Source organism: Typopeltis vanoorti, chromosome 12 (genome assembly GCF_054136105.1).
Source record: "Typopeltis vanoorti isolate ZY-2024b chromosome 12, IOZ_Tvanoo_1.0, whole genome shotgun sequence".
NCBI classification, from domain to species: domain Eukaryota; kingdom Metazoa; phylum Arthropoda; class Arachnida; order Uropygi; family Thelyphonidae; genus Typopeltis; species Typopeltis vanoorti.
The window spans coordinates 17,106,741-17,132,867 of record NC_143560.1 but is presented as its reverse complement, the minus strand read 5'-3'; the positions used below and the strand labels follow the sequence as shown (position 1 = coordinate 17,132,867).

Here is a 26,127-nt window from a genome sequence, read left to right as displayed (position 1 = left end):
CCAGGGAACCAGGGCGAACAGCGAAAAGTCAGCTACTGGAACAAATCTGAAAACAAACCCCAACTCAACATCACCAGAGTTAAAGATCGGTACTATCAACGTAAGAAGCCTGCATGGCAAAGAAATGGAGCTAGCTGAGGAATTAGATAAGTACCAGATCAACATTATAGGGGTGACTGAAACAAAAAGGACAAAAACTGGTGAGATCTTTCTGAGCAATAAATACAAAATGTTATATTCAGGCAATGATAATCAAGAAAAAGAGGTAGTAGCCATAGTATTCAACACAAAATACGAGGCTAATCTTCTTGAATGGCAATCAGTCTCAAGTAGAGTGATGTGGGCAAATATGAGAATGGGGAACTGGACAATAAGACTTATTTGTGACTATGGTCCCACAGAAGGTTCTACTAAGGTAGAAGCGGAGGAATTTTTTGAGGCTTTAGAAAAAGCAACTGACACAATGAAAAAGGAAAAGTTGGTCCTTGTTGGGTATCTAAATAGCAGAGTAGAAAATGATTGTCAGACATACAAAAATATTTTGGGAAAATTTGGAGAAAAGAGCAAAGCTAATAATAATGGCAAATATCTGTTGGATTTCTGCTCAGGACATGGACTGGTTATTACTAACACCATGTTCCAACATAAAAATGTGCACAAATTCACATGGAGAGAAGAGGCTCGGAATAAGAAAAGTCTCATTGACTATGTTATTGTTGATACTGATGTTTCCTCCCTGGTGCAGGACACCAGAGTGTACAGAGGATTTGAAATTGGAAGTGATCACTATTTAGTCTTGAGCAGGATGAAATTGAATTTCATACTGAAAAGAATAACGTGTGAGAAAGTTTTAAAGCGAATAAAAGTTGAGCTGCTCTCAGATGTGAACTGTAGACTAAAATACACAAAGATTATTGAAGAAAAAATGAAAGAGTTTGAGAACAGGAATCAAACCTTGGAGATTCAGTGGCAAACTCTGAAGAAAACATTGATTGATTCTGCCAGAGAGGCATGTGGTGAGGTTGTCTGCAAGGATAAAAAAAATCAAACTCCCTGGTGGACACAGGAAGTTAAAGAGGCAGTGAAGGAAAAGAAGAAAGCATATCAAAAGTTCCTGTCAAATAAGTCAGCTTGTGCTCTTAGAGAATATAGAGACAAATGCAAGAATGCTAAACACTGTGTAAAACTAGCTAAACAAAAGTCATGGGAGGACTTTGGCAAGAATATAGAAAATAAATAACAAGAAGGTGACAAAATATTCTGGAAGTTGTTGAAGAAGCTTAGGAATGGAGGAAAGAGTGCTGTAAAAGGAGCTAGAGATGATAAAGGTGACATGAAAATGGGAGAAAAAGATATCCTTGAAGTATGGAGTAATTACTTCGAAAAATTGCTAAATAAAACGGGCAGTGATAACAGCACAGTGGTAAAAAACACTAAACAGGCATGCAGTCAGGAATACATATCCATACTTGAAGTAGAAAAAGCCATCAAAGGCTTGAAATGTGGAAAGGCAGAAGGAGTAGATGATATTCGACCAGAAATGCTGAAGTATGGTGGTATAAGAGTCTTACAGTGGCTGCACACCATAGTTCAGAAAGCCTGGACAGAGGGACGAAATCCCGATGATTGGAGTAGAGCTTTCATAGTACCCATATATAAAAAGGGAAATAAAACTGAATGTGAGAATTACGAGGTATTTCCCTACTGAGTGTTCCTGGCAAGATCTATGCAAGTATACTTGAGAAATGGTTGAGAAGAATTGTGGAAGAAGAGCTTGGTGAAGAACAAGCTGGATTCAGGCAAAACAGAGGCTGTTAGGATCAAATCTTTACTTTACAACAAATAGTCGAGAAAGCATGGGAATATAACAAAGATCTGTATTTAAGTTTTGTCGATTTCGAAAAGGCATATGACAAGGTGCCAAGAGAGAAGCCATTCAATATGCTGCAGTAATATGGTGTCAATGGGGCATTATATCAAGCAATACTTAGTGTTTATTTGAGTTGTAAGTCAGCAGTTAGAATTGAAGGAAGTACAGGAAGATAGTTTAATGTTAAATCTGGTGTGAGACAAGGATGTACATTAACACCTCTGTTATTCATTATCTATATGGATCACATTATGAAGGAAAGTGGTATTAAACATGATATCAAAATTGGAGATGTTAATGTCAGCTCTTTGCTTTATGCGGATGATGTTATACTTCTAAATAAATCCGTTACAAGTCTGCAAGATTCCCTGACTAAATTGAATAGCTGTTGTAATAGGTATGGCATGAAGGTCAGCAATAAAAAGACAAAAGACAACGAAAATAGGAAAATCATTGAAAATGTCAATTGTATCGTGAATGGAGAACCTGTGGAACAAGTAAAACATATCAGCTACTTAGGCATGATTTCTATTAAAGATGGTAAATTAAATATAGAAATAGACAAAAGAATCAGCAAAGCTGGTATGGTGGGTAGTCAAATGAATAAATTCATATGGAATAAGAGAGAAATTAGTCAGAACACTAAATTAGCTATATACAAGACAGTGTTCAAACCAGTTTTAACTTATGGATCTGAGAGCTGGGTCAGAAGTAAAACACTTGACCAAAGATTAGAGACAGAAGATATGAGACTCCTGAGAAAGATTATAGGTGTGAACAGATGGCATCAATGGTAACATCATATTAAAAACGAGGATATTAGGAAAGAACTTGACATTGTCAGCATCCAGGAATGCATTAGCAGAGCTAATCTCAGGTGGTGTGGTCACATAAACAGAATGGACGAGGAAAGATTAGCAAAACAAGTGTTCTCTGCCAGGTTGGCAGCAAAACGACCCAGAGGAAGACCAAGATATAGATGGATTGATACGGTACAAAGTGCCTTAGATGAGAGAAATAAAAGATCTGATAATGTTGGAGTTTTGACAAGTAACAGATTGATTTGGAGGAAAATTGTAGATAGGAAGTTAGTAATGATGTAATTTTTTTCATATAGTACTATCATATCCTGTACACCCCCTTGAGGGTACATGGCAGGAATTTGATGATGATATAACAAGGTGCCAAGAGAGAAGCTATTCAATACGGTACAGTTATATGGTGTCAATGGGACATTATATCAAGTAATACTTAGTCTTTATTGAGTTGTAAGTCAGCAGTTAGAATTGAAGGAAGTACAGGAAGATTGTTTAATGTTAAATCTGGTGTGAGACAAAGATGTACATTATCCCCTCAGTTATGCATTATCTATATGGATCACATTATGAAGGAAAGTCATGTTAAACATGATATCAAAATTGGAGATGTTAATGTCAGCTATTTGCTTTATGCGGATGATGTTATACTTCTAAATAAATCCACTACAAGTCTGCAAGATTCTCTGACTAAATTCAATAGCTGTTGTAATAGATATGGTATGAAGGTCAGCAATAAAAAGACAAAAGACAATGAAAATAGGCAGAATCATTGAAAATGTCAACTGTGTTGTGAATGGAGAACCTGTGGAACAAGTAAAACATATCAGCTACTTAGGCACAATTTCTATTAAAGATGGTAAATTAAATATAGAAATAGACAAAAGAATCAGCAAAGCTGGTATGGTGGGTAGTCAACTGAATAAATTCATATGGAATAACAGAGAAATTAGTCTGAACACTTCTTCTTCTTCTTCTTCTGCAGCTTCTCCCACTTAAGTGGGGTCACTGTTTGTTATGAGTCTCCTCCACACCTTCCTGTCTTGGGCTGTCACCACATCCAAGTTCTTCATCTTCAAGTCCTCTTCTACCAGCTCCATCCATCTCTTCTTTGGCCGCCCACGCTTCCGCCTTCCTTGCACATCCATCTGCATGACCCTTCTTCCCACATATTCGTCCTCCCTCCTCATCACATGACCAAACCATCTCAACCTTGCCTCCTGTATTTTCGCTCCTAAGTTCGTAACTTTCACTGTTCCCCTGACATAGTCATTTCTCAGATGATCCTTTCTGGTCACACCGCACATCCACCTAAGCATTCTCATCTCTGCTACTTCCATCTTGCTAATGTTATTTTTCCTCAGGGCCACAGTTTCTATAGCATATGTCATAGCTGGCCTCACTACTGTCCTATAAATTTTGCCTTTCAGATTGATCGGCACCCTCTTATCACATAACACTCCAGCCATCTCCCTCCAGTTCCTCCAACCTGCTTGTATCCTGCATCCCACTTCCTTCTCACCTCCTCCATCTTCTTCCACTGTCGAACCTAAGTATCTAAAGTCTCTCACCTTCCTGATGACATTTCCTTCTAGCTCCAGGTCTGTCTCCTGGCCACCGCCCACTGCGCAACACATATACTCTGTCTTACTTCTGCTCAGTCTCATACCTCTCTCTTCCAGTACTTTTCTCCATCTTTCCAGTTTAGTTTCTGCTTCTTCTCTTGAATCTACACACAGCAAGATGTCATCTGCATACAACATTGTCCAAGGTGCATCTTCTCTCGCCTCCTCTGTTACCACCTCCATCACAATATTAAACAGAAACGGACTTAATGCTGACTTAATGCTGAACACTAAATTAGTTATATACAAGACAGTTTTCAAACCAGTTTTAACTTATGGATCTGAGAGCTGGGTCAGAAGTAAAACACTTGACCAAAGACTAGAGACCGCAGATATGAGAGTCCTGAGAAAGATTACAGGTGTGAACAGATGGCATCAATAGCAATATCATATTAAAAACGAGGATATTAAGAAAGAACTTGACATTGTCAGCATCCAGGAATGCATTAGCAGAGCTAATCTCAGATGGTATAGTCACTTAAACAGAATGGGTGAGGAAAGATTAAAACACGTGTTCTCTGCCAGGTTGGCAGGAAAACGACCCAGAGGAAGACCAAGATATAGGTGGATTGATACGGTACAAAGTGCCTTAGACGATAGAAATATAAGATCTGATAATGTTTGAGTCTTGACAAGTAACAGACTGATTTGGAGGAAAATTGTAAATAGGATGTTAGTAATGATGTAATTTTTTTCATGTAGTACTATCACATCCTGTACACCCCTTGAGGGTACATGGTAGGAATTTGATGAGGATGAAAAGAGTACCATATAAAACAAATTATTAATACAATAATCGATCATGGATGAATTGTAATTTTTACCATTGATTATTAGATATGATTAACACGATTTTGATATACGCAGTCACATCGCGAGATTAATTAACCACGTTAATCGTGGGATACCTGTACAAGAATTACCTATATATCCAGCTGCAAAAGTAACAACAAGTTGTTCTGGTTTTGAGCATTCATCACGTGGCTTAGGCACAACATATTTGTATAACATTTCTACAGTCCTCTCAAAACAAGCAAATTTCATCATGGTGTAAGGGATTTGTCGCATCCACAATGGAGAAATCCCTTTGTAAAATCTAAAAGAAAAAAATATTGCATATTTAAAGAATATCAATATACAAATTGCGTTTAATGTTCTCGTAAACTAAGAACAAATGAAATGCAAATTTTGAGGAGAGGGGAAACAGCTTAAAACTAGCGAAATTTTTATTTTTATTTTAAAAAGTTTGAAAAAAAAAAAAAAAATTAAAACTTGCTTTGCATCAGATTAATGTGTATATTAAAGCACTGATGTTATCTGGCACAGTCCTTATCAACCAAATTGGATAGGGTACAGATAGCTGTACCCTATGTAGCTGCAAAGTCTAATACTTTACAACTACAGATCACTAGTGGTTTACAAATTACTAGTGGTAATGATCTGTGAACCTTTAGCAAAATATTGGTGTATGTCTGTGTCACAAATGTTGCCAAAAAGATGAACAATTTTGCAATTAACATTAATTAACAATAACAGCCAAGAAGTCTTTGTTGGGTGAATAGAATTTGAGTGACTTGGTTCAAGGCAGTATGTGCAAGGTGCATTCATGTGACAGTTGAAAGATCTGTAGAAGGAGAGTAAAACTGGTGAGTGAATAAATAGCATTTTAGAAGCGAGTGACAAATGAGTAGAGAGAACAAAGCACGTGACAGTGAGAGCAAATTCGAAAATGTTAACATTGGCAATATTGATGTGTGGTGGTGGTGGTGGAAGATCAGGATAATGAAGAGGACCTCAATAAGAAAATAGCAATGCTTAAGTGTAGTCTTTCACATGGCAAATCACAAGAGATTAGTAAAGCTGAGAAGAAGAAAAACACAAAGTCCAATGTAAGAAACAAGATAATATGAATAAATGAGATAAACTAAGGAGAAAATTTTGCACAGGCATTCTATGATCAGAGTAGTACTTAATGAAAACATGACAAAATTTCCAAGGTACAAAATTTAATATTAGTGAAGCAATCAGGATGCAGAAAGGTGAACTGTTTTGGATGACACTAATGACCTAAAGGTAAGAAGCATCGTATGAAAGAGAATGTGAAGGAGTTATTGGAAGATGCAAAAATGAAAGGTGAGAGTGTGATGAGTCTCCTGCCATGCTACAAGAAACGATATCAACCTGAATCAATACAGCTTGTGTGGCGATTCAGTAAAATTACATGCAGTTGTAGACTATATCTGCATTTCACAGACTGAAGGATTTATATCACTGACTGCACTTAAACAGATTTAAAGTTAGGTGTCTAGAGTTCTATCACTAGATGTTTGATAGAAATATGTAGCACACATAATAGTACTGTGAAAATAACAGTTTAACACATGTAAGGGAAATTAGAATTTATTAACTGAGACTTCAGCCTCCATGGATGTGCCCATACAATAATGCTTGCAGTGAAGGAAAGCTTCCTGTAAATGAAAAACCCATATTGCCTATAGTTATGGATTGTTAAGGTATCCAAGAAAGTGAAGACATTGTTAGAGTCATGTTCAATAGTGAACTTGGGGGATTATAAGTTTATTCTGTCCACAATCAATTTCAGCAAAGGACCACAATACAAAGATAAAATGTAGCCAGATATATATATACAGCAATCCCTCGATTAATGCGCCCCTGATTAGTGAGTCATTTTTTTTTATACCCAAATTCGATTGGTGCGCCTATATATATCTTAAAATTAATGTTACAGATTTAAAAAATTTTTCTCTCTGTACGTTTTAATGTCTAACTATTTTAAAAAACCACTCAGCAGGATGAAATAATTTAGTTACCGATTTCAAACATTTCGCAAAGTGAATTTTAATGCCGTACTACACTATTTCCGTGTACACGTGTTCCAAATTTACCATCAAAATGTAATTCATCTGCTAATTACAGAGCCTATTGATGATCATATCTAGTCCCTCATTTGCAACTGTTTTCCTTAATTTTTTTTAATTTAAAGTATTTTTCCAGCTTTCATCATGAGTAAAAGAATTAGTGAATAAAAAAGTGGAAAAGTGAAAATGGTTCAAAAAGTAATCTCATTGGAAGAAAAACTTGCAATAATAAAAAAAAATGAACAAGGTGAGTCCAGAGCAAAGATAGGACAAGAACACAAAAATGGGTGAATCAACTATGAGAGCAATTTTAAGCAAAGCTGCTGAATAAAAAGAGAAAGGTAAGAGTGCTTCAAGTTCATCATGCATGCAGACCACTCGAAATCAAAGTATTATAATGATTGAATTAGGAAGTAATTTCCATTTGGTTTTTAGTTACATGACTAAACCTCATTCTCAGAAACTTTAATATAGTGTTTTCTCCTGTTCAATCAGCTGTGACGGAAACAAAGTATACTCATGTTGTATGTGCTTGTTCTCTCTCTCTCTCTCTCTCTCTCAACAATGCTCAAGTTACAGTGAGCAAATTAATTTCCTCCACATGTATTAAACCTATGTAAGCAATTATTAGGTGTCTAGAGAGCTTTGATCAGAGAGGGTGAAAGCAGAGTTAAGAAAACTGAAGTAGTCAGGATGGATGTGCACACGCAGGCATAACAGACAAATGAGTGAGAATGACCAAAAAATGTAAAATCTAGCCTCTCGAGCAACAGTAAAAAGAGGGATAGTCAATTCAGGATGTAAAAGTGTGCATGCTTTTCTAATTAAAAAATTTTTTAATTTATATTAAGAGTATCAGCCATTTAACTTATGCTCTGGTTGGAGAAACAGTAGCTCCATCTAATAAGCTTTGCTATTTTTTGTTATATGAAATTGGAACATTAGTGTACAAGCTGCACAGGATGAGAACAGATAGTATATTGATTAGATGAATCGGAGATTGGCTCTGAACAATACCAGCAGTTGTGTGTGATGGAGCAGTGTCTCAAAAAAAGGAGGGTATCCAGTGGCATGTCCCCCCCCCCAAGGTTCTGTTGGGCCCCTGCTGAAAAGTTGCACTGCTGATGTTAATTCCCTTCAGGAAGATTTGAATAGACTTAACTTAGACAAAGGAGTGGGATTGTAGTTTTAATATCAAGTACAGGGCATTGCATTTTGGAGTGCAGAAATATAAGGCTCTGTACTATACTGATGATGCTGTACTGGAGGAAGTAGATAAGATTCAAGATTTGGAAGCAGGCTAAAGTTTAGAGGGCATGTTGTAAGTGTTGCAAAGACTGCACATCATGGTGTTGCTATGATAAGAAGTACTCTAACATGTAGAGTACTTCTTATCATATCACCACAGACAGAGCAATGGTCAGACCACACTTGAACTATTGTCTCAGATTTGGTCATCGGGTTTTCAGTATGATGTGGAAATACTAGAGAGGATCTAGAGACAAGTGACTAAGATGATATCAGGACTTTGGAATGCTGGCTATGGAGAGAAGTTGAAGAAATGTGAACTGCAGAGTTTTGGTGGAAAAGAGGTGATATGATAGACATTTAAGTTAACGAGAGGATTTTAATCAGATTAATCCTGTGATTCGTATCCTCTTCATCCTTCCATATTAAAGGAGCAACCTGCCTTATAAAAAGAGTAGAAGGTGAGAGAGGAAGAACCAAAGGCCATCCCTGGAAGTTGTAGGAATGTGGTGAAGAAGGATGTGAGGGATAGATTTTTTTTTTTTTTTATATGAAGAATTGTCAGTGAATGGAACGCTTTATGAGAATGCGTTCTTAATGCAAGGAGTGTTAAGGATTTTAACATGCAGTATGATAAATTTGTCAGTTGAATGAACCTCCCACAATGAATCTGCATACTCCATGGAAGGTGTAATAATATCAACATGAAACCTAGTTTCAGAAAATCTTTATACCTCCAATTTAATTTTCTACTAAAAATATTCAAATTGTATATGTTATGCCAACTACTCCACATTTTTGTACTTATGGCAGCATATGAAGACATTTCTAGTAGTAAAATGTGCCCTAGCAGTAAGTGGTGAGATATGGAGATTAGTGGATTGCAGCCAGAAAAGCAAGAGACTGTTCTAGAGAACACTGCTAGAAAGAGAGAGAGAGAGAGAGAGAAAAATGACATACACAAAACCACAGTGTAAAATGATTTCAGGAAAATACAACTATAGTTTAAAGGAATAACACTTCAAAAATGATTCTTACCCTCTTAATCCTTCATCCTTCCATATTAAAGGAGCAACCTGCCTTAACATTGGAGGGCATCCTGGTTGAGTTTGAATTCTAACTTTTACTGCTTCCATAGGACATAAGGCAATGTCAGCAAAGAACTCTGCAGATGCACTTGCAGCCAAATATAAAGATGTTCTCCATTGATAAGAGAGTTCCTAAACAAATTAAATCAAATCTTATATACATCATGCAATTAGAATGAAAACTTTCCCTCCTAATGAAACTGCATTTGTTAATTGAAAGAAAGTTTGATTAGCTAATTTTCCTAAGAAAAACAATTAAGGCTATGCCAAAACCCATGTTTTGACCAGTACTTTTTAGTAATTAATTTTGAATTTTACTAATAAAATGCAAACTTACATTAGTATTAGGGAAGTTAGCAAGCTAAGGACTAAGACAATCCAGAAATGCTGCTCTACATAAGTTTTCAAACCAACTCACATAAGCAGGATGTTGACCTCATACCAGGGATGAGGTTCATTACAACCTAAAGACAAACATCCACAGCCAAAGTGTAAATGTAACTTTTCTTTTGGTTAGAAGTAGATTAAGTGAAGACTTAATCTCTTAAATCGATTTAATGAGTTAACAGGTTAATTTAAGAGGTAAGAGATATCCTGGGATACAAACCTGCATATGCTAGATTTAAGACTTAGGAATTTAGTTAGTATTTTTTTGATTCTGAATTTAAGTTTTTTAACCACAGAGTATAAAGGAGAAAATAAATATACCTTCAGAACATTCATCCTACAGGAAAGACTGCCACAAGGATCTGTCCTTGCCCAGCTCTAATTATCCTATATAGGAGTGGCATCCCTCCAACAGCCAGTCAAATGTTCATTTACACTGTGACATAGCAATAACCACCCAAGACAGGCAGCGTCGGTGAATAAGCTACTTCAAACTTGTACTCCCCAATTTACCGTTTTTGTGAGTGTTTTTCCATTGAAATTAACTATCAAATGGAAATCAAACAGCAGGTACCGAGCAGCGGAATACCTCAGTACAACCTGTAAATACTTATAGTGTATTAAATCAGCTATCCTTCCAATTTTAAATCAGCAACGTGTAAGTGTTCACAATGCCTACCATACTCAGCAAAGATGGCGGCATCAAAAGCCAACGGCTAACAAGCACCATGTGTCTCTCCAGCACAGTGCTATCAACTTCCACCGACATACCTATTACATCCGCAGCTGCAAAACTGGTGTCACAGACAGAAAAAAGAGCATATTCTGCTAGTTCTGTTGCCACTTACTGCACGCTTCCTGTGCAAAAATAGACGAAGCAGCTCAAAAGCTATTTATCAAACTTAACCAGCCGTTCTTCTGTTCGCTGTGCCTCCTTTTGGTAAAACAACTTCTGAACATAGGTAAATGTGTCGAAAGCCTTGAACAACACATCAATGCTTTAAATGAAAATTTTACCTCCAAAATACATGCAGTCGAAGCCAAGCAAAACAAATTGAAAATCAGTGCTACGCAAGGTCCCCTCTACCAGCAAAAGAACTTCGTGATCTAATCGCATCAACGGTAAACGACTTGGAGTCTAAACACAAAAAACTCAATGCCATCATTTTGAATTTTCCCGACGGAAAATCGTTACAAGAGGACATCAACAAACTAGCTGAAGAATGCAACATTGATCCTAAGAATATCATCAGGTGCCATCGTCTCGGGCCTATAAATAAAAGGAAGGACGATACAAACTTTCTGCACCTAGTAAAAGTGACTTGCGACACGCCGACAAGCACATCAAAAACAATAACAGCGATCAACGAGTTCACAGACACCTGTCCCCAATCACGCATACGTGCACAACCAGACCTATCATTTGCACAAAGGGAACAAAGATGCCAGCTTCGAAGACAACTCAAAGAAAAATGTCAAAATGGTGACAACAGTTGGACCATAGACTACAGACAAAATAAACTGGTGAAAAAAACCAAGTGATGCCACTAGCAGCCACCATGGAGACCAGCATGCGGGCACCGCATAGGAAATGTGCAAGACACATGCGATCCAACATACGACTCACAAAACTCTACACATTCACTTCACCAACATCCGTGGCCTGAACTCCAACCTGAATAGTGTCCACTACCACCTACAGTCTACCAAACCCTACCTACTCTTCCTGGCAGAAACACAAATCTCACCTCCCCTCCAGCACCACTTATCTCAACCTTCCAAACTACACACTCTTCAACAACTTTTGTCCCAAGGATGGTGTCTGCACATACATCTGCTCTGACGTACCTTGCCAGAGAGCACCCAACTTAGAATCACCCAACTTCGACCTCCTTTGGTTGAAAATATCCCTTCCCCACTCAGTCCAATTCATATGCTGTCTATCACTCCCACAACACAACCAACCACACTGAGCTCTTTAATTTTCTCTCCCTAAAAATCGACTTTCTCCAATCCCACTTTCCCAACAGCGAAATCATCCTCCTAGGCGATTTTAACGTCCACAACACTAGCTGGCTTTCCTCCTCCAGTTGTACAGATCTTGCAGGCAGAGATGCTGAAACATTTGCCATCATCAACGACCTTACACAACTTGTCCAGATGCCAACCAGAATACCAGATAACGCAAACCACTCCTGTAGGTGTGGTTCCGCAAACCACTCCTGTAGGACTTCTGTAGGTGGATTGCCAGTTTTCTGTCTGGACGCACCCTGTGTGTGATGGTGGATGGCTCCCTATCCTCTCACCAACCCTCTTTCTGCTATATATCAATGACCTACTGCAATCAACCTCCAACCCAACATACAGTTTTGCAGATGACAGCACACTACACTCCTCGCTTGCATTTGATAAGCCTTACCCTACACAACTCACCTCAACCTACAGATCATCAAACCACCACCACCCTCAACTCCGATCTCGAAGCCATCCTACAATGGGGTTCAGATAACCTCATAAATTTCAACGTCAATAAAACCCAGTTCAGTACTATTTCCCATAAAAAAAGAACCATTTTTTTCCCAGTATCCTTTTCACTGTACCTAAATTTCCAGACAGTTTGATATCTTGCTCCTTGGAATCACCCTCAAATCAAACCTCTCCTGGCACAAACATATCTCAAACATTGCATCCTCAGCCTCAAAAAAACTAGGATTTCTCTTTAGCTCAAGACCCCTGAACAGTTATTAACATTATACAAGTCACAAATCCACCCAATTATTGACTACTGCTCCCACATATGGGGTGGGGCCCCCAAAAGCTCTCTCAAAATGCTCGACTCAATACAGAGGAGAGCAATTAGACTTATCAACGATCCATCCCTTAGCAACTCTCCCCCCCCCCACTTTTACACAGACGTATGGTCTCTGCAGTATATATATATATTCTACAAATTTCCATGGGAAATGCTCATCTGTTATTCCTCTATATCCAATAATTCCTCCACTCGATACTAAAATCATTGGAACATGTGCAGCTGCTGCACAATATTCCTTCACAGTACCAAGAAACAAACAGAACAAATTTCTTTTCCTCTTCCTTCATCCCTGCAACTGCAGCACTGTGGAACAGTCTCCCACCTGCTGTGTTTCCCAAGGAATACAATTTAAGGTCATTCAAATCAAATGTAAACAAATTCCTCTTTTCCCAACCCACTACCCATACACAGTACTAATGTACTATAGGTTGACCAACCAACCTCCTGTGTATGTGCCCAACATAAAAAAGACAATACCTTTCGAGGTCTCAAACACTGAGCAAGGATCTAAACTCACTTGTAAAAATACTTCAAAACTTGAGGACTATCCTTTAACCCCAGCAAAACTGTTTCCACTTGCCACCTAAATAACTAACCACAAGGCCTGTAGAAAACTAACTATTATGAGGACTACATCCATGACAATAACCCTTTCTACCTTTCATCTGATTACAGCCTCGCATACCAACAGCATGTGCCAGAACAATGCCTTAAGCTCAAAGATACAAGTTAATGTTGTAATGCTACAAACTGTTCTGTTTTTAAATTTGCAACACTGATTTTTTTTTTTTTTTTTTTAACTAAAATGATGTGAAAGAGCACTACTGGCTCTGATCTACCCAGTGGCAGGGAATGCTTGCCGTGTTTGGAGCCAAAGTCATCACACAACTCAACATAATGAGAACTACCTCAAGGACTACTCTCCCATGGTTGCCTGTCCTTTTCCACATCACCCCCAAGCTTCAGAAGAGAAGCCATCATCAAAAGAAATAAAATAATTTTCCCTATATCTAGGGATCTCTAGCTTACAGCTTTATCTCCAGATATCTCATCTTACTTATGAAAACAGGACATGGTTCCAGACCTGGTGGAGAAGACTGGAATGAACTACAAACAAGCACCCGATTATCAGGCCAAAAGCAATCCAAAAGTATGTCTTTTGGACTACCTTTAGCCTGCACAGCCAGTTTTTCTTTGTACTCCAACTTAGCTTTTCATATGATACTCAACTTTTCTAGCCTGCTCTTTACATATTTCATAACTCTCTCACAATATTCCTTCCATTATAAATCTCTTGCTTAAGATTGAAGAAATGTAAAATGGATTTGCAAACTCTAGACACATTCAAATACTTTGCTTTTTAGCATTTTTCAGAGCCTCCCATGCATTGTATATTTCTCATTTACCATAGCCTAAAGATAGCATTCTACTGGGGTTGTCATAATTTGCAGCATATAATCTGTCATAACTGGAAAACAATAGTTGGCACTTCCCAGGCGAGTAAGGCATAATCACTATCACCAACTCTTCTGATTGCTATAATCAAACCTAACACACTTTGACCTAGAGTTTCTTCTTTCACATGTTACTTAAAAAAAGTCCTCTGAGCAACTCAATAAATTTTCCTTCATTCTTATAAGTTTTCTCTGCTGCTAATCAACGTTTACATAATTTAATCACCCATAATCATTACTCACTTAGAATCCATCAGGGTAATTTGATGTTGCATTTCATCATCCCCAACAACCCCCTCCCACACACACACCATGTAATTTCATTCTGTTAGTCTCCACACTTCACACTAAATAGTTCCAAATTCCTTGCTACACAGCAAATTGTTACTATTATTGCTTTCCAGCTTTCTACTCTAACTGGACTCAATCATCAGATATCAGTAATATCACCCCCACATACACACATTTCCTTTCAGTTCTGTCTTTATAAAAATGCCATACTCTTTATATCCAATCCCACCTGCAGATTGATATCTGGATTTCACTAATGCAAAATGATCTTCAGCCACAAAGCATTCACTAAAGCAAATTAACTCAACCCTGAGGCCCCTGGCATTTGTGTGGAGACATAAGTTACCACCTAGCTTTTTTTGTCTACAGTCTGCTTGGCCCAGTTAGATAATTTGTTTCTCTTTTCTCTCCACAGATACATCAAAGTGAATCCAAAGCACACATTTTCATCCCTTCAGATTCCTCACCATGCTCAATGACATTCATGTCATTATCATGTTTATATTATAATGAACAGTAACCATGGAAATAGCTGCAGGAATCTCGATGTAGAAGAACCTGACCATCCACATAAAATTGAATCAGCAAGACATAAATATACCTCTCTGCTCCCTTCTGAAATGAATGTAGACTTTGCAGAAGCTCTTAGGAGCACTAGCCTTAGATATAAAAACAGTATTCAATGGTTACATGAGTTTGCATAGAACATAGTATGAATAAACAAGATCCGCATATCCAACTGAACAATTGAGGTATTGACAAGTTGGCTTCAAAAAGAAGTGCAATAAAATTAGCATAATACATTAAGAGCAGGCACATGGATGTTCATACTTTATGGAATCCTGGAGAGATGTTTAAGTTGTGGGGAGATGGAGTAATAACAATGAGCTCCTTGGATACAAATCCAACTTTTTAGTGGAGATCGGAGATTCACTGGATGAGTCAGGAAAGAAAAGGTGGAAGAATCATCTGGTACAGGAAAACTAAAGAAGTAGGAATCAGATTTTTTCTTAGTTAAAGAGATGCATTATTAGGATACAAATTATACAAATGAAAGAATGATAAAGTTCACAGCAAGACTAACATCAATGGTCTATTCACACTTCAAAAAGTACTGTAGTAGTAGTAATATAATATAGTAATTCTATAACTTAGAAGCAGCTTTGGAATCATTAGCGAAGAGATAATGATCACTGAAAGACGATATTACAGAATGCCAAGAATGAAATGGACAGCAGACTAATGAGCAAATACAAGTTAGTACTCTACTTACAACTGCTTGCACTTATGACAGCCATTTCCCTTGTTAAAAAAAACATTACACATTCATACCATATTCAGTGTTTCAATAAACTTCTACTGTATTTTGGATGCAGCTGTGCAGTATGGGCCTTTCTTGGTGGTAAGAATGTTTTTTCACTATAGTCATTTTTGCATCGATTGTCTTTACACTAAACTCTTTAATTACTCTATTTTTCACTGAATACATACAACACAATGTCAATGTAGTGTATTTAGTGCTATAATAACTACTGTTTTAGTTAGACCTGTGCAGTATGATGGTCATTGGGGGGAAGAAGATAACTATGGTTATAGTGAATCATTTTCATTTCAGTGTTACCAATGTAACAAGGTTGGAGTGGAATGCATTCCAAGGTTGCTTCTAAGTTATAGAATAACTATATTACTAATTCAGCACTTTTTGAAGTGTGTGAATAGACTTAAGACCATTGATGTTGTCATGCTAATTCTTTCATTTGCTAATTTGTATCCTAATAATGCAAATCTTTATCTGAGAAGAAATCTTATTTCTGCTTCTTTAGTTTTTCAGCTACTAATTGAAATTCAGAGGATATATTGCAAGAGCGAACAAAATAGCTCAGAGGATTACTTGGATACTGAAGAACACATTAGGGATCTTAATTAGGCTATGATTCGGCCACATGTTGACTGTGCACAGATTTGGTACACCTGCATTTCTTGGGGATCAGGAAGTGATGGAGAGGATTCAGAGATGAGTGAATAGACTAAGAATGTTTCCTCATAGGAGTGTTCCCTATGAGGATTGACAGAGTGTGTGGGTTACAGAGTTTAGCTGAGGCAGAGGAGAGGGGATATGAAAGAAACTAAGTTACTAAAGGGATTCTATAAGACAACAAAGGGTCATGCTTGGAAAATGCCTAAGAGTGGTTAGGGAAGTGCAGACTAGGTTCTTTACTTGGAGAATGGTGAATAAGTGGAATGGATTATCAGAGGTGTTATGAGTGACCCAACAGTGAATAGGTTTAAGGAGATGTGTGATAAGTATTGTGTTAATGGATAGAGCAGGTCTCCCACAATGAGTCTCGACTCCATGAAGTGCTCATAAATAATAACAGATGCTGGCTATTATTGGTTAGTTTAAATATAATTTAATTGTATCAACCAATTAATTGGCTGGTATACAAAAAATTAACTTGGATTCTAATATGTTCCAAAACATTTTTACCCTGGTCTAATTGTTTTGGTTTCAACTGAACAAAACCAAATTGTGTTGTGTCCACTCCGAGTCATAAGAGACAATTTTTCCCTGCTCATCGCAAGTATGTTAATCCTCAATTTAACTTCTGACATTTGGTCAAAGTCTAATGACCACTCCATCCACTGTATGAAACATTTTTTAATTTGTGATCTATGATTCATTTGTAATCTTTTTGAAAATGGCCAACAAGGGAAAAATTAATCCTTTCTAGTGTAGAAAGAAAGAGGACAATTGATTCAGAAATAAAAGTGAAAAGAGCAGCATGAGAATGAAAAAGCAATTGCTGCTATACATGACTCGAGTCTTTTTCACTCCATGATACTGTTATGAAAGAAAGAATGAATCTGTCAAGTCATGAAGGAATCTGCACCAATGAAGGTGTCAATAAGTCACAAAAAAGTCCCTATTAAATGACATAGAAAAATTACTAGTGGCATGGATAGATCAGATTCAGAAATGCATTTGTTTAAGCCTTTTGACAATTCATACTGAGACACGCCTTTTTGAAACTAAAAGAGCATTTAAGAAAGGAATATGACCAGACCATTATAGCAAGCCATGGCTTGTTTCAAGAACAGGTATAGTGTGCACAATATGAAGGTTACTGAGGAACCAGCAAGTGCCTAAGTGGTTGCTCAACAGTCCTTCAAGGAGGAGCTAAATCAGTCAGGAAGGAAATGTACCAGAACAAATGTGAAAATGAGATGAGTTTATTCTAGAAATCAATGCTTGAATGCACATACATCCATAAGAAGCAGAATATATCAAGACTCAATGTATTTAAGGACAGCGTTCTGCTGCTTTTAGGAGCAAAACGTAATATCAAGTTAAAATCAAACAAGACCGTTTCAAAGTTAAAGAGATGAAGAAAGAGAAATAAAGGGTATCTGCAACTAAGAGGGCAGTGAAAAAAAAAATCCCAGACACAGAAGCAAAAGAAATGGATTTCACAAGAGAAACTAATAATTCAAGAAAAAAAAAACAGGATTAAAGATTAGGAAAGATATGAAGCAATGTGAGGATATCAAACACTATGGAGATTAAATAACAAGTATAGAGGATGTAGAAATCAAGAAATGAGCAAAAACAGAATAAAGAATAAAACCTTGAACATAAGAGAGAGAGAGAGAAAGGGGGGGGGAGAGAGGTGAGATACTGATGAATTAAGAGAGAAACATATAGACACCAAAAATAATTGAAGAAAATATCACTCCCAAGCAAAGAGAAGGATGAATATACTGAAGGAAAGAGGTAATGAAAGTAAAGCATCTGAAGAACAAGGCCCTGGGAAATGATACAACCAGGAGATCAAGTATGGTGGAGATGAGAATTACACCAATTATGAAACAACATAGGAGGATGAAAGGGGGAAAAAAAAACTAAATGACTGAATAAGATCAATTTGAATTCATAAAAATTCAAATTCAAAAAGATTCAAATTTCATGCCGGCTGGGGTCTCACCTGGTTAAACAAGGCACACATTGTTTTCACAAGGGAACCAGGGTATACAGCGAAAAGTCAGCTACAACAAATCTGAAAAAACACCACAATCAACATCACCAGAGTTAAAGATCGGAACTATCAACATAAGAAGTCTGAATGGCAAAGAAATGGAGGTAGCTGAGGAATTAGATAAGTACCAGATCGACATAATAGGGGTGACTGACACAAAAAAGACAAAAACTGGTGAGATCTTTCTGAGCAATAAATACAAAATGTTATATTCAGGCAATGACAATCAAGGAAAAGAAGGAGTAGCCATTGTATTCAACACTAAATATGAGGCTAATCTTCTTGAATGGCAGGCAGTCTCAAGTAGAGTGATGGGGGCAAATATCAGAATGGGGAATTGGACAATGAGACTTATTTGTGCCTATGGTCCCACAGAAGGTTCTACTAAGATTGAAGTGGAGGAATTTTTTTAATGCTTTAGAGAAAGCATCTGACACAATGAAAAAGGAAAAGTTGGTTCTCGTTGGGGATCTAAATAGCAGAGTAGGAAATGATTGTCAGACATACAAAAATATATTGGGAAAATTTGGAGAAAAGAGAAAAGCTAATAATAATGGCAAATATTTGTTGGATTTCTGCTCAGGACATGGACTGGTTATTACAAACACCATGTTCCAACATAAAAATGTGCACAAATTCACATAGAGAGAAGAGGCAAGGAATAAGAAAAGTCTCATCGACTATGTTATTGTTGATAGTGATGTTTTCTCTCTGGTATGTACAAAGGATTTGAAATTGGAAGTGATCACTATTTAGTCTTGAGCAGGATAAAACTGAATTTCATATTGAAAAGAATAACATGTAAGAAAGTTTTTAAATATGGAAATAGAAAACAGAATCAAAGCTGGTATGGTAGGAAGTCAATTGAATAAATTTATATGGAATAAGAGAGAAATTAGTCGGAACACTAAATTAGCTGTATACAAGACAGTGTTCAAACCAGTTTTAACTTAAGGATCGGAGAGCTGGGTCAGAAGTAAAATACTTGATCAAAGACTAGAGACCATAGATATGAGAGTCCTGAGAAAGATTAGAAGCGTGAACAGATGGCATCGATGGAATATCATATTAAAAACGAGGATATTAGGAAAGAACTTGACATTGTTAGCATCCAGGAATGGATTAGCAGGGCTAATCTCAGGTGTTATATGTCACTTAAATAGAATGGGCATGGAAAGATTAGCAAAACAAGTGTTCTCTGCCAGGTTGGCAGGAAAACGACCCAGAGGAAGACCAAGATATAGGTGGATTGATACCGTACAAAGTGCCTTAGACAATAGTAATATATGATCTGATAATGTTGGGGTCTTGACAAGTAACAGACTGATTTGGAGGAAAATTGTAGATTTGACACCTCCTTGGACTCCCAGGAGTTGTCAAATAATAATAATCATCATCAAATTCCTGCCATGTACCCTCAAGGGGTGTACAGGATATGATAGTACTACATGGCAGGAATTTGATGATGATTATGATTATTATTATTTGACACCTCCTGGGAGTGCAAGACTCATCGAGGGAGAGTGTGCCAACAGCATCGAACAATCAAATCCCTTCCAACTATTAACCACACTCAAACTTGCTTAACTTTTTTGAGTGAGCCATTAGTAGCAGAGGCTCTACTAAATAAAAGAAATCTAGGATGCATAAGCAGAATTCAGGACCAGTATGCAAAAAATATAACTTTAAGATTGTAGAAAAGGTTCTATATAAAAATAAATATTCTGTCTGCTTTGCTGACTTTTAGGAAACATTCAACAGCATAGACCAGAAAGTGTCATAGGCTGTGCTCTAATCTTACAGTGTGATAATTGTGAAAAAACTAACAATGAGAGGCATGGGGAAAAGAAACAAATATCCCTGACCCTCTTGATCAAATTTCTGGAATAAACAATGAATGTTAAAGGAAAATAAGAGAATTTCATTCCCAAGTATGAGATTCAATAGATTTACGAATGAACTAGAAAGAACAATGCTGAAGTTAAGAGGAGAGAGCCATGGTTGATAAACATTAAAAAAAAAAAAAAAAAAGGGGGGGGGGAGTTAAGAGGATGAAGCAAATAAAAATCAGCTTGCTTTGTTTTTTGGTTCTTTCAATAAAACAGTTGAAACATTCAAATTAATTTGAAACAATCAATTACACAAAGATTTGGAAATGAAACAATGAGTGGTAGAAGAAAATATTCAATACGAATACAAATCAGTACTTGAGATGGAGAGAAAAAGCCATAAAAAAACCCGAAATGTGAAAAGATAGCTGGCATAATGATATTCAACCAGAAATGCTCAAGTATAGAAGACACAGTGATGCAGTGTATAATTCAGAAGGCTGATTGGAGTTTAGCTGACAGTACCATCTTTAAAAAGGAAAATAAAACAATGAGAATAACAGAATTTCCTACTGAGAATTCTAGATAAGATTTATGTAAGCATACTTAAGAGGTAAAGAAAAAGTATGGAAGGGAAACTAAAAACAAAACTGGGTTCAGGCAAAACAGAATCAAATTTCCAACTTTGAGAATAACAGTTGAGAAATTATAGGCATATTTATATACATCTGGAAAAGGCATGACAAGGTGCCATGAGAAAAGCTATTTAAAACACCACAATTATATGATGTAAAGTGAACACTATATTAAGCAAATCTGAGTTGTAAGTCAGCAATTAGAAATGAAGTATAGGCAGATGGTTTTATATTAAATCAAGTGAGACACAAGAACGTGCATTATCTCTGCTATAAGGGATCACAGTATGAAGAAAAGTGGCATTTGGCCAGACATCAAAATTGATGTTAATCTCATTTCTTTATGCAGATCTTACACTCCTAAATAAATCTAGTACAATTTTCACTAAATTCCTAAAATAAAACAATGAGAATAACAGAATTTCCTACTGAGAATTGACTAATTGATTAAATGCTGTAACAAATTTGGTATGAAAATAAGTAGTAAAAAAGACAGACTATGAAAACAGGCAGGAATACTGAAACCAAATACATCTTGAATGAGAAGCTATAGAACAAGTTAGATATTTAAACTATTTAGGCACTTTTTTTTTTTAAAAACCAAAGATGGCAAATGACATAGATAACAGAATAAGCAGTTGATATTGTGGAAGTCAACTGTATATGGAATATGAGAAAAACAAGTGAGAAATATGAGAAAAACAAGTCAAAGCATAAATTTAACGTAAAGACAGTGTTCAAGCTAGTTTTAGCTGAAGAATCTGAAAGCTAGGTTAGAAATAACAATTAATCAAAGACTGGAAACCACAGATATGAAAGTTGCAAGAAAAATTAAGGAAGGAACAGATGGTAAAAATGGCAGAATCACATTAAAAATGAAGATATCAGGAAGGAAACTGACATCATTAGCATTCAGGATGTGTGTGAGCAGAGCTAATCTCACATATGGTCACTTAAACAGAATTGAAGAGGAAAGGTTAGCAATACAGGTGTTTAATGGTAAGATGGTAAGAAAGATACCCAGAGAAAGACCAAGATCTAGGCGGATTGATGCTGTTAGAAGTGCCTTATAACAGTGCTTCCCAAACTGTGGGCCGCAGCCCCCTTGGGGCCATTAGTTTTATTGAGGGGGGACCGTGAAATAATGAAAACAAATTTAAAATATTTTAAGACTAAATAGATATTTTTTATTTTAAAAGAAACATTTAATTTTTATTATTTATTATATCTTTTTTTGTTATTTTTTATATTTTAATAAAAAAAAAAAAATCTCACATTGGTGTTGGTTCACAAATTTTGCTTCCTGCATATTTCAGCGCTTAATGAATATAGTAAATATCTGCTTATTCATGTTTTACTTCAAAGGTATTAATAAGAAGCACAAAATCTTGCACTCATTTAAAACAGTCAAGTTTTTCGCACTTTAAATTAATGTTTCATTGTTAGTGTACACAGGTGCAGCGATGCACAGAAAAAAATACACTTGGTGTGTATGTTTTGTATTGAATATAAACACAATAAATATTATAATAATATATGTCTATGTCTATAATATATGTCTATTAATATATTATAATAATACATGTCTATTAGGAAATAGATGAATAAAGAAATAAAAGAAAAGATAAAAATACAAACAATAGATTTAGAAAAATGGGTGACCTATTTCCAAAATCTCTGGACAGATGAGAACAATGAATTAAAATTTTATTAGACAAAGAATGACCTAATAGAAAATATCACACTGTTAGAACTGAAAAATACAATAAAGAAGATGAAAAATAGGAAAACACCAGGAGAAGACAATATAAATATAGAACTACACAAAAATGCAGGTGAAAAATTTAATGAAAGACTTTTGAAATTTTTTAATATGGTTTGGATGTCCGGAAAAAACCCTAATTCTTGGAAAAAAGCACTGGTCATCCCAATCTATAAAAAAGGAAATAAAGACAATTGCAATAATTATAGGGGAATTAGCCTGCTGAATACAGGATATAAAATATATGCAGGAATATTAAAAGAGAAACTAAGCAGCATTGTAGAAAACAAATTACTAGAAGAACAAAATGGCTTCCGAAAAGGCCGATCCTGCATAGATCCAATTTTTACTTTAAAATTATTAATAGAAAAGAGAAGAGAATTTCAAAAAGAAACACACGTGGCATTTATTGATCATGAAAAAGCTTTTGACAAAATTAGTCGACAAAAATTGTTTAAAATATTAACCAATTTAAACTTACCAAACCAACTTTTACAATCTATTCAAGAAATATATACAGGAAATAAAATAGCAGTTAAATTAGAACACACCTCAGAATGGAAAGATATATCAAGAGGAGTACGACAAGGATGTACCCTCTCACCTATGCTTTTCAATATATATATAAATGAAATATTAACAATCTGGAAACAGCATAACCCATTTGGTATACAAATGACCCTGCAAATGAAGATAGATACACTACTATTTGCAGATGATCAAATAGTATTAGCTACATCAGAAGATGACTTACAAAGATCAATAAATCATTAAATGATATCTCAAAGCAATATAATATGACAATATCCAAAGAAAAAACAAAAATAATGGCATTCAAAGGAGAAAACCCAATAAGAAGTAAAATAGTGATAGATAATAAAATACTAGAACAAGTAAACACTTTCAGATACTTGGGATGTGATCTATCATACGAAGAAGAAAAAGACAGACACTAAAATATCAAACTTTGTCAAAGTAAATGGCATAATAAATAGTATATTTAAGCCATCCCTGGTACAAAAACACACTAGAATCAGACTATATAATGTCTTGTCAAAACCAACTCTACTATACGGAAGCGAAACATGGACCATGAAAAGGAAAGATGAAAAACGAATTCAAACAGCAGAAATGAAGTTCCTCAGAAAAATAGCTGGATATACCAAGTGGGACCACAAAACAAATGAAGAAATCTTACAATCCCTAAAAATCAAACCAATTAATTACTACATAAGACAGTATAAACAAAAATGGCTAGAACATTTAAATCGAATGGACAACAGCAGACAACTACCAAAAATATTATACAGATACAAAATAAGTGGGAAAAGAAGAATCGGAAGACCAAGAAAGAGATGGCATGAGACCGGAACAGGCCACATGGCCTATATTCCATGTTAGGAAGAAGAAGATGTCTATTAGGATTTTTTTTTCTGATTGGGACTGTGAAATCTTTTAATTTTTCCAAAGGGAGCTTTGACATCTATAAGTTTGGGAAACACTGCCTTATAAGACCAAAAATATAACATCTTATTAGTCCTGATAAACTAATTGAGGAAAACTGCTGACAGAAAATTAATAATGTAAATCCCTCCATATACAGTATTACTTGAGTATCAGGTGCACCTCTTGAGGGTGCATATCAGAAATTTGATGATTAATGATGTTCTTAAATGCTGTCAAAAACAGCATTAAGTTTTTATGCACCATTTGTTTAATTGATATGATGCTAAATAAATTTTGTACATGAAGTGTGGAGAAATGGCATCCATCTAAAATTACATACTTACCAATGGCAGGTAATCTGGATCATCCCTTCAATTATTCATTTATGGATTACACTAAGAGATGGGTGGCCTATTATGGCCGAATTTGGCTTTTGAAATTTATCTTGCAAGTTACTGTCAGGTTATGCACCAACCATAAGTACCTCTGGTGTTGCAAGGATAAAAAAACCTTATCACCATATGACTGAATAATTCACCTTCAGCTGAATCCTTACATTAAAGATTCAGGATTCAATCCGTAAGTGTTGAATTACATGAATGTATGCTTTCTTTGTATCACTAATAAATGATAGATATCATTGACATCACTATAAAGCAGTAGTCCTCAAAGGGTGTGCCAGGGTGTACTGGTGCGCCCTAGAAGATTTCCAGGTGCACCCTGTGGTATTCCAGAGAAATGTGTGTCCAGACATAAAAATAAATACAGTTACTCTATTATACCTTTTCATTATGGATATACCGCTCTTTTTGTCAACACATCATTATTATGTTAATTAACAGCGGTTTTTCTTGCAAAGAGAACAAGAATATGATTTATTTGTGTATATTACTTATTTGTTGTGTATATTACTTATTTTAAAAGTGTTGGAAGTGGATGTTATGTGCATATTACTTATTTTCAGATAAATACACCCAAATAAAATGGATAGATTTCTCAAAAAGAAGCATGATATTGAAGAATCAGATTCTGGAAGTGAGCAAAAGTTAAGTGCAAGTAAGAAAGCAAAATCACGGCCTACTCACAAATATAATGAAAGTTATTTAAGCTTTGGTTTCACTTGGACCGGGAGTGAAGATCATCCTTTGCTGCTATGTTTAGTATGTGGATGTAAAATGGCAAATGAATCATTGCTTCCTAGTAAATTGAGTAAACATTTTAAAACTATACACTCTAATTTACAAGATAAATCTGCAAGTTTTTTCAAGAGATTTGTCTGAACATCAAACAAAAGCGGCAAATTCTTTTAAAAGTATAATGACTGTTTCTGATAAAGCTCAAATCGCTTCTTATCAAGTCTCAGAACTGATAGCAAAAAATATGAAAGATCATACTTTAGGTGAGTCACTTATTTTGCCTGCATGCAAAAAAATGGTCATGACAATGCTAGGAAATGAAGCAGCAATGAAAATAAGCAAGATTCTTCTGTCCAACGATACAGTTCACAGGCATATTATACAAATGTCTTCTGATATCAAGAAAAATGTATGCAGTAATAAACTTCAGTATTCAAATTTTGCATTGCAAGTTGATGAGTCAGCAGACATTACCAACAAGGTGCAACTCTTAGCATTCGTCCGTTTTATTAATGAAGATCAAATAGTAAATCAGTTTCATTTTTGCAAAGAATTAAGTGTGTCTACAAAAGGTGAGGACGTTTTTAACACTTTGAATAGCTATCTTGATAAATGGCAGTTAACATGGAAGTCGTGTGTAGGCATTTGTACAGATGGAGTCCCTCCCATGGTAGGCTGTGTTAAGGACCTTACATCTTTTGTAAAAAAACAAAATGAGAATGTTATCATAACTCACTGCTTTCTTCATAGGGAGGCCATGATGGCAAAAATTGGGAGAAAAATTAAGAGAAGTTTTAGATCAAGTTGTTCAGA

The 26,127-nt window shown here is 35.9% G+C and overlaps 1 protein-coding gene across 1 annotated transcript in view; it reads right to left on the bottom strand.

The window, feature by feature from the left end:
- LOC150100602 (solute carrier family 25 member 3-like) overlaps window positions 1–26,127 on the bottom strand; it is a 92,188-nt gene that overhangs the window by 21,331 nt on the left and 44,730 nt on the right. The window contains exons 5-6 of the mRNA XM_090401826.1: window positions 9,476–9,657; window positions 5,234–5,406 (exon numbers count right to left, since the gene is read on the bottom strand). Coding sequence (XP_090257952.1) covers window positions 5,234–5,406; window positions 9,476–9,657 — 355 coding nt within the window. The remainder of the gene's footprint in view (window positions 1–5,233; window positions 5,407–9,475; window positions 9,658–26,127) is intronic.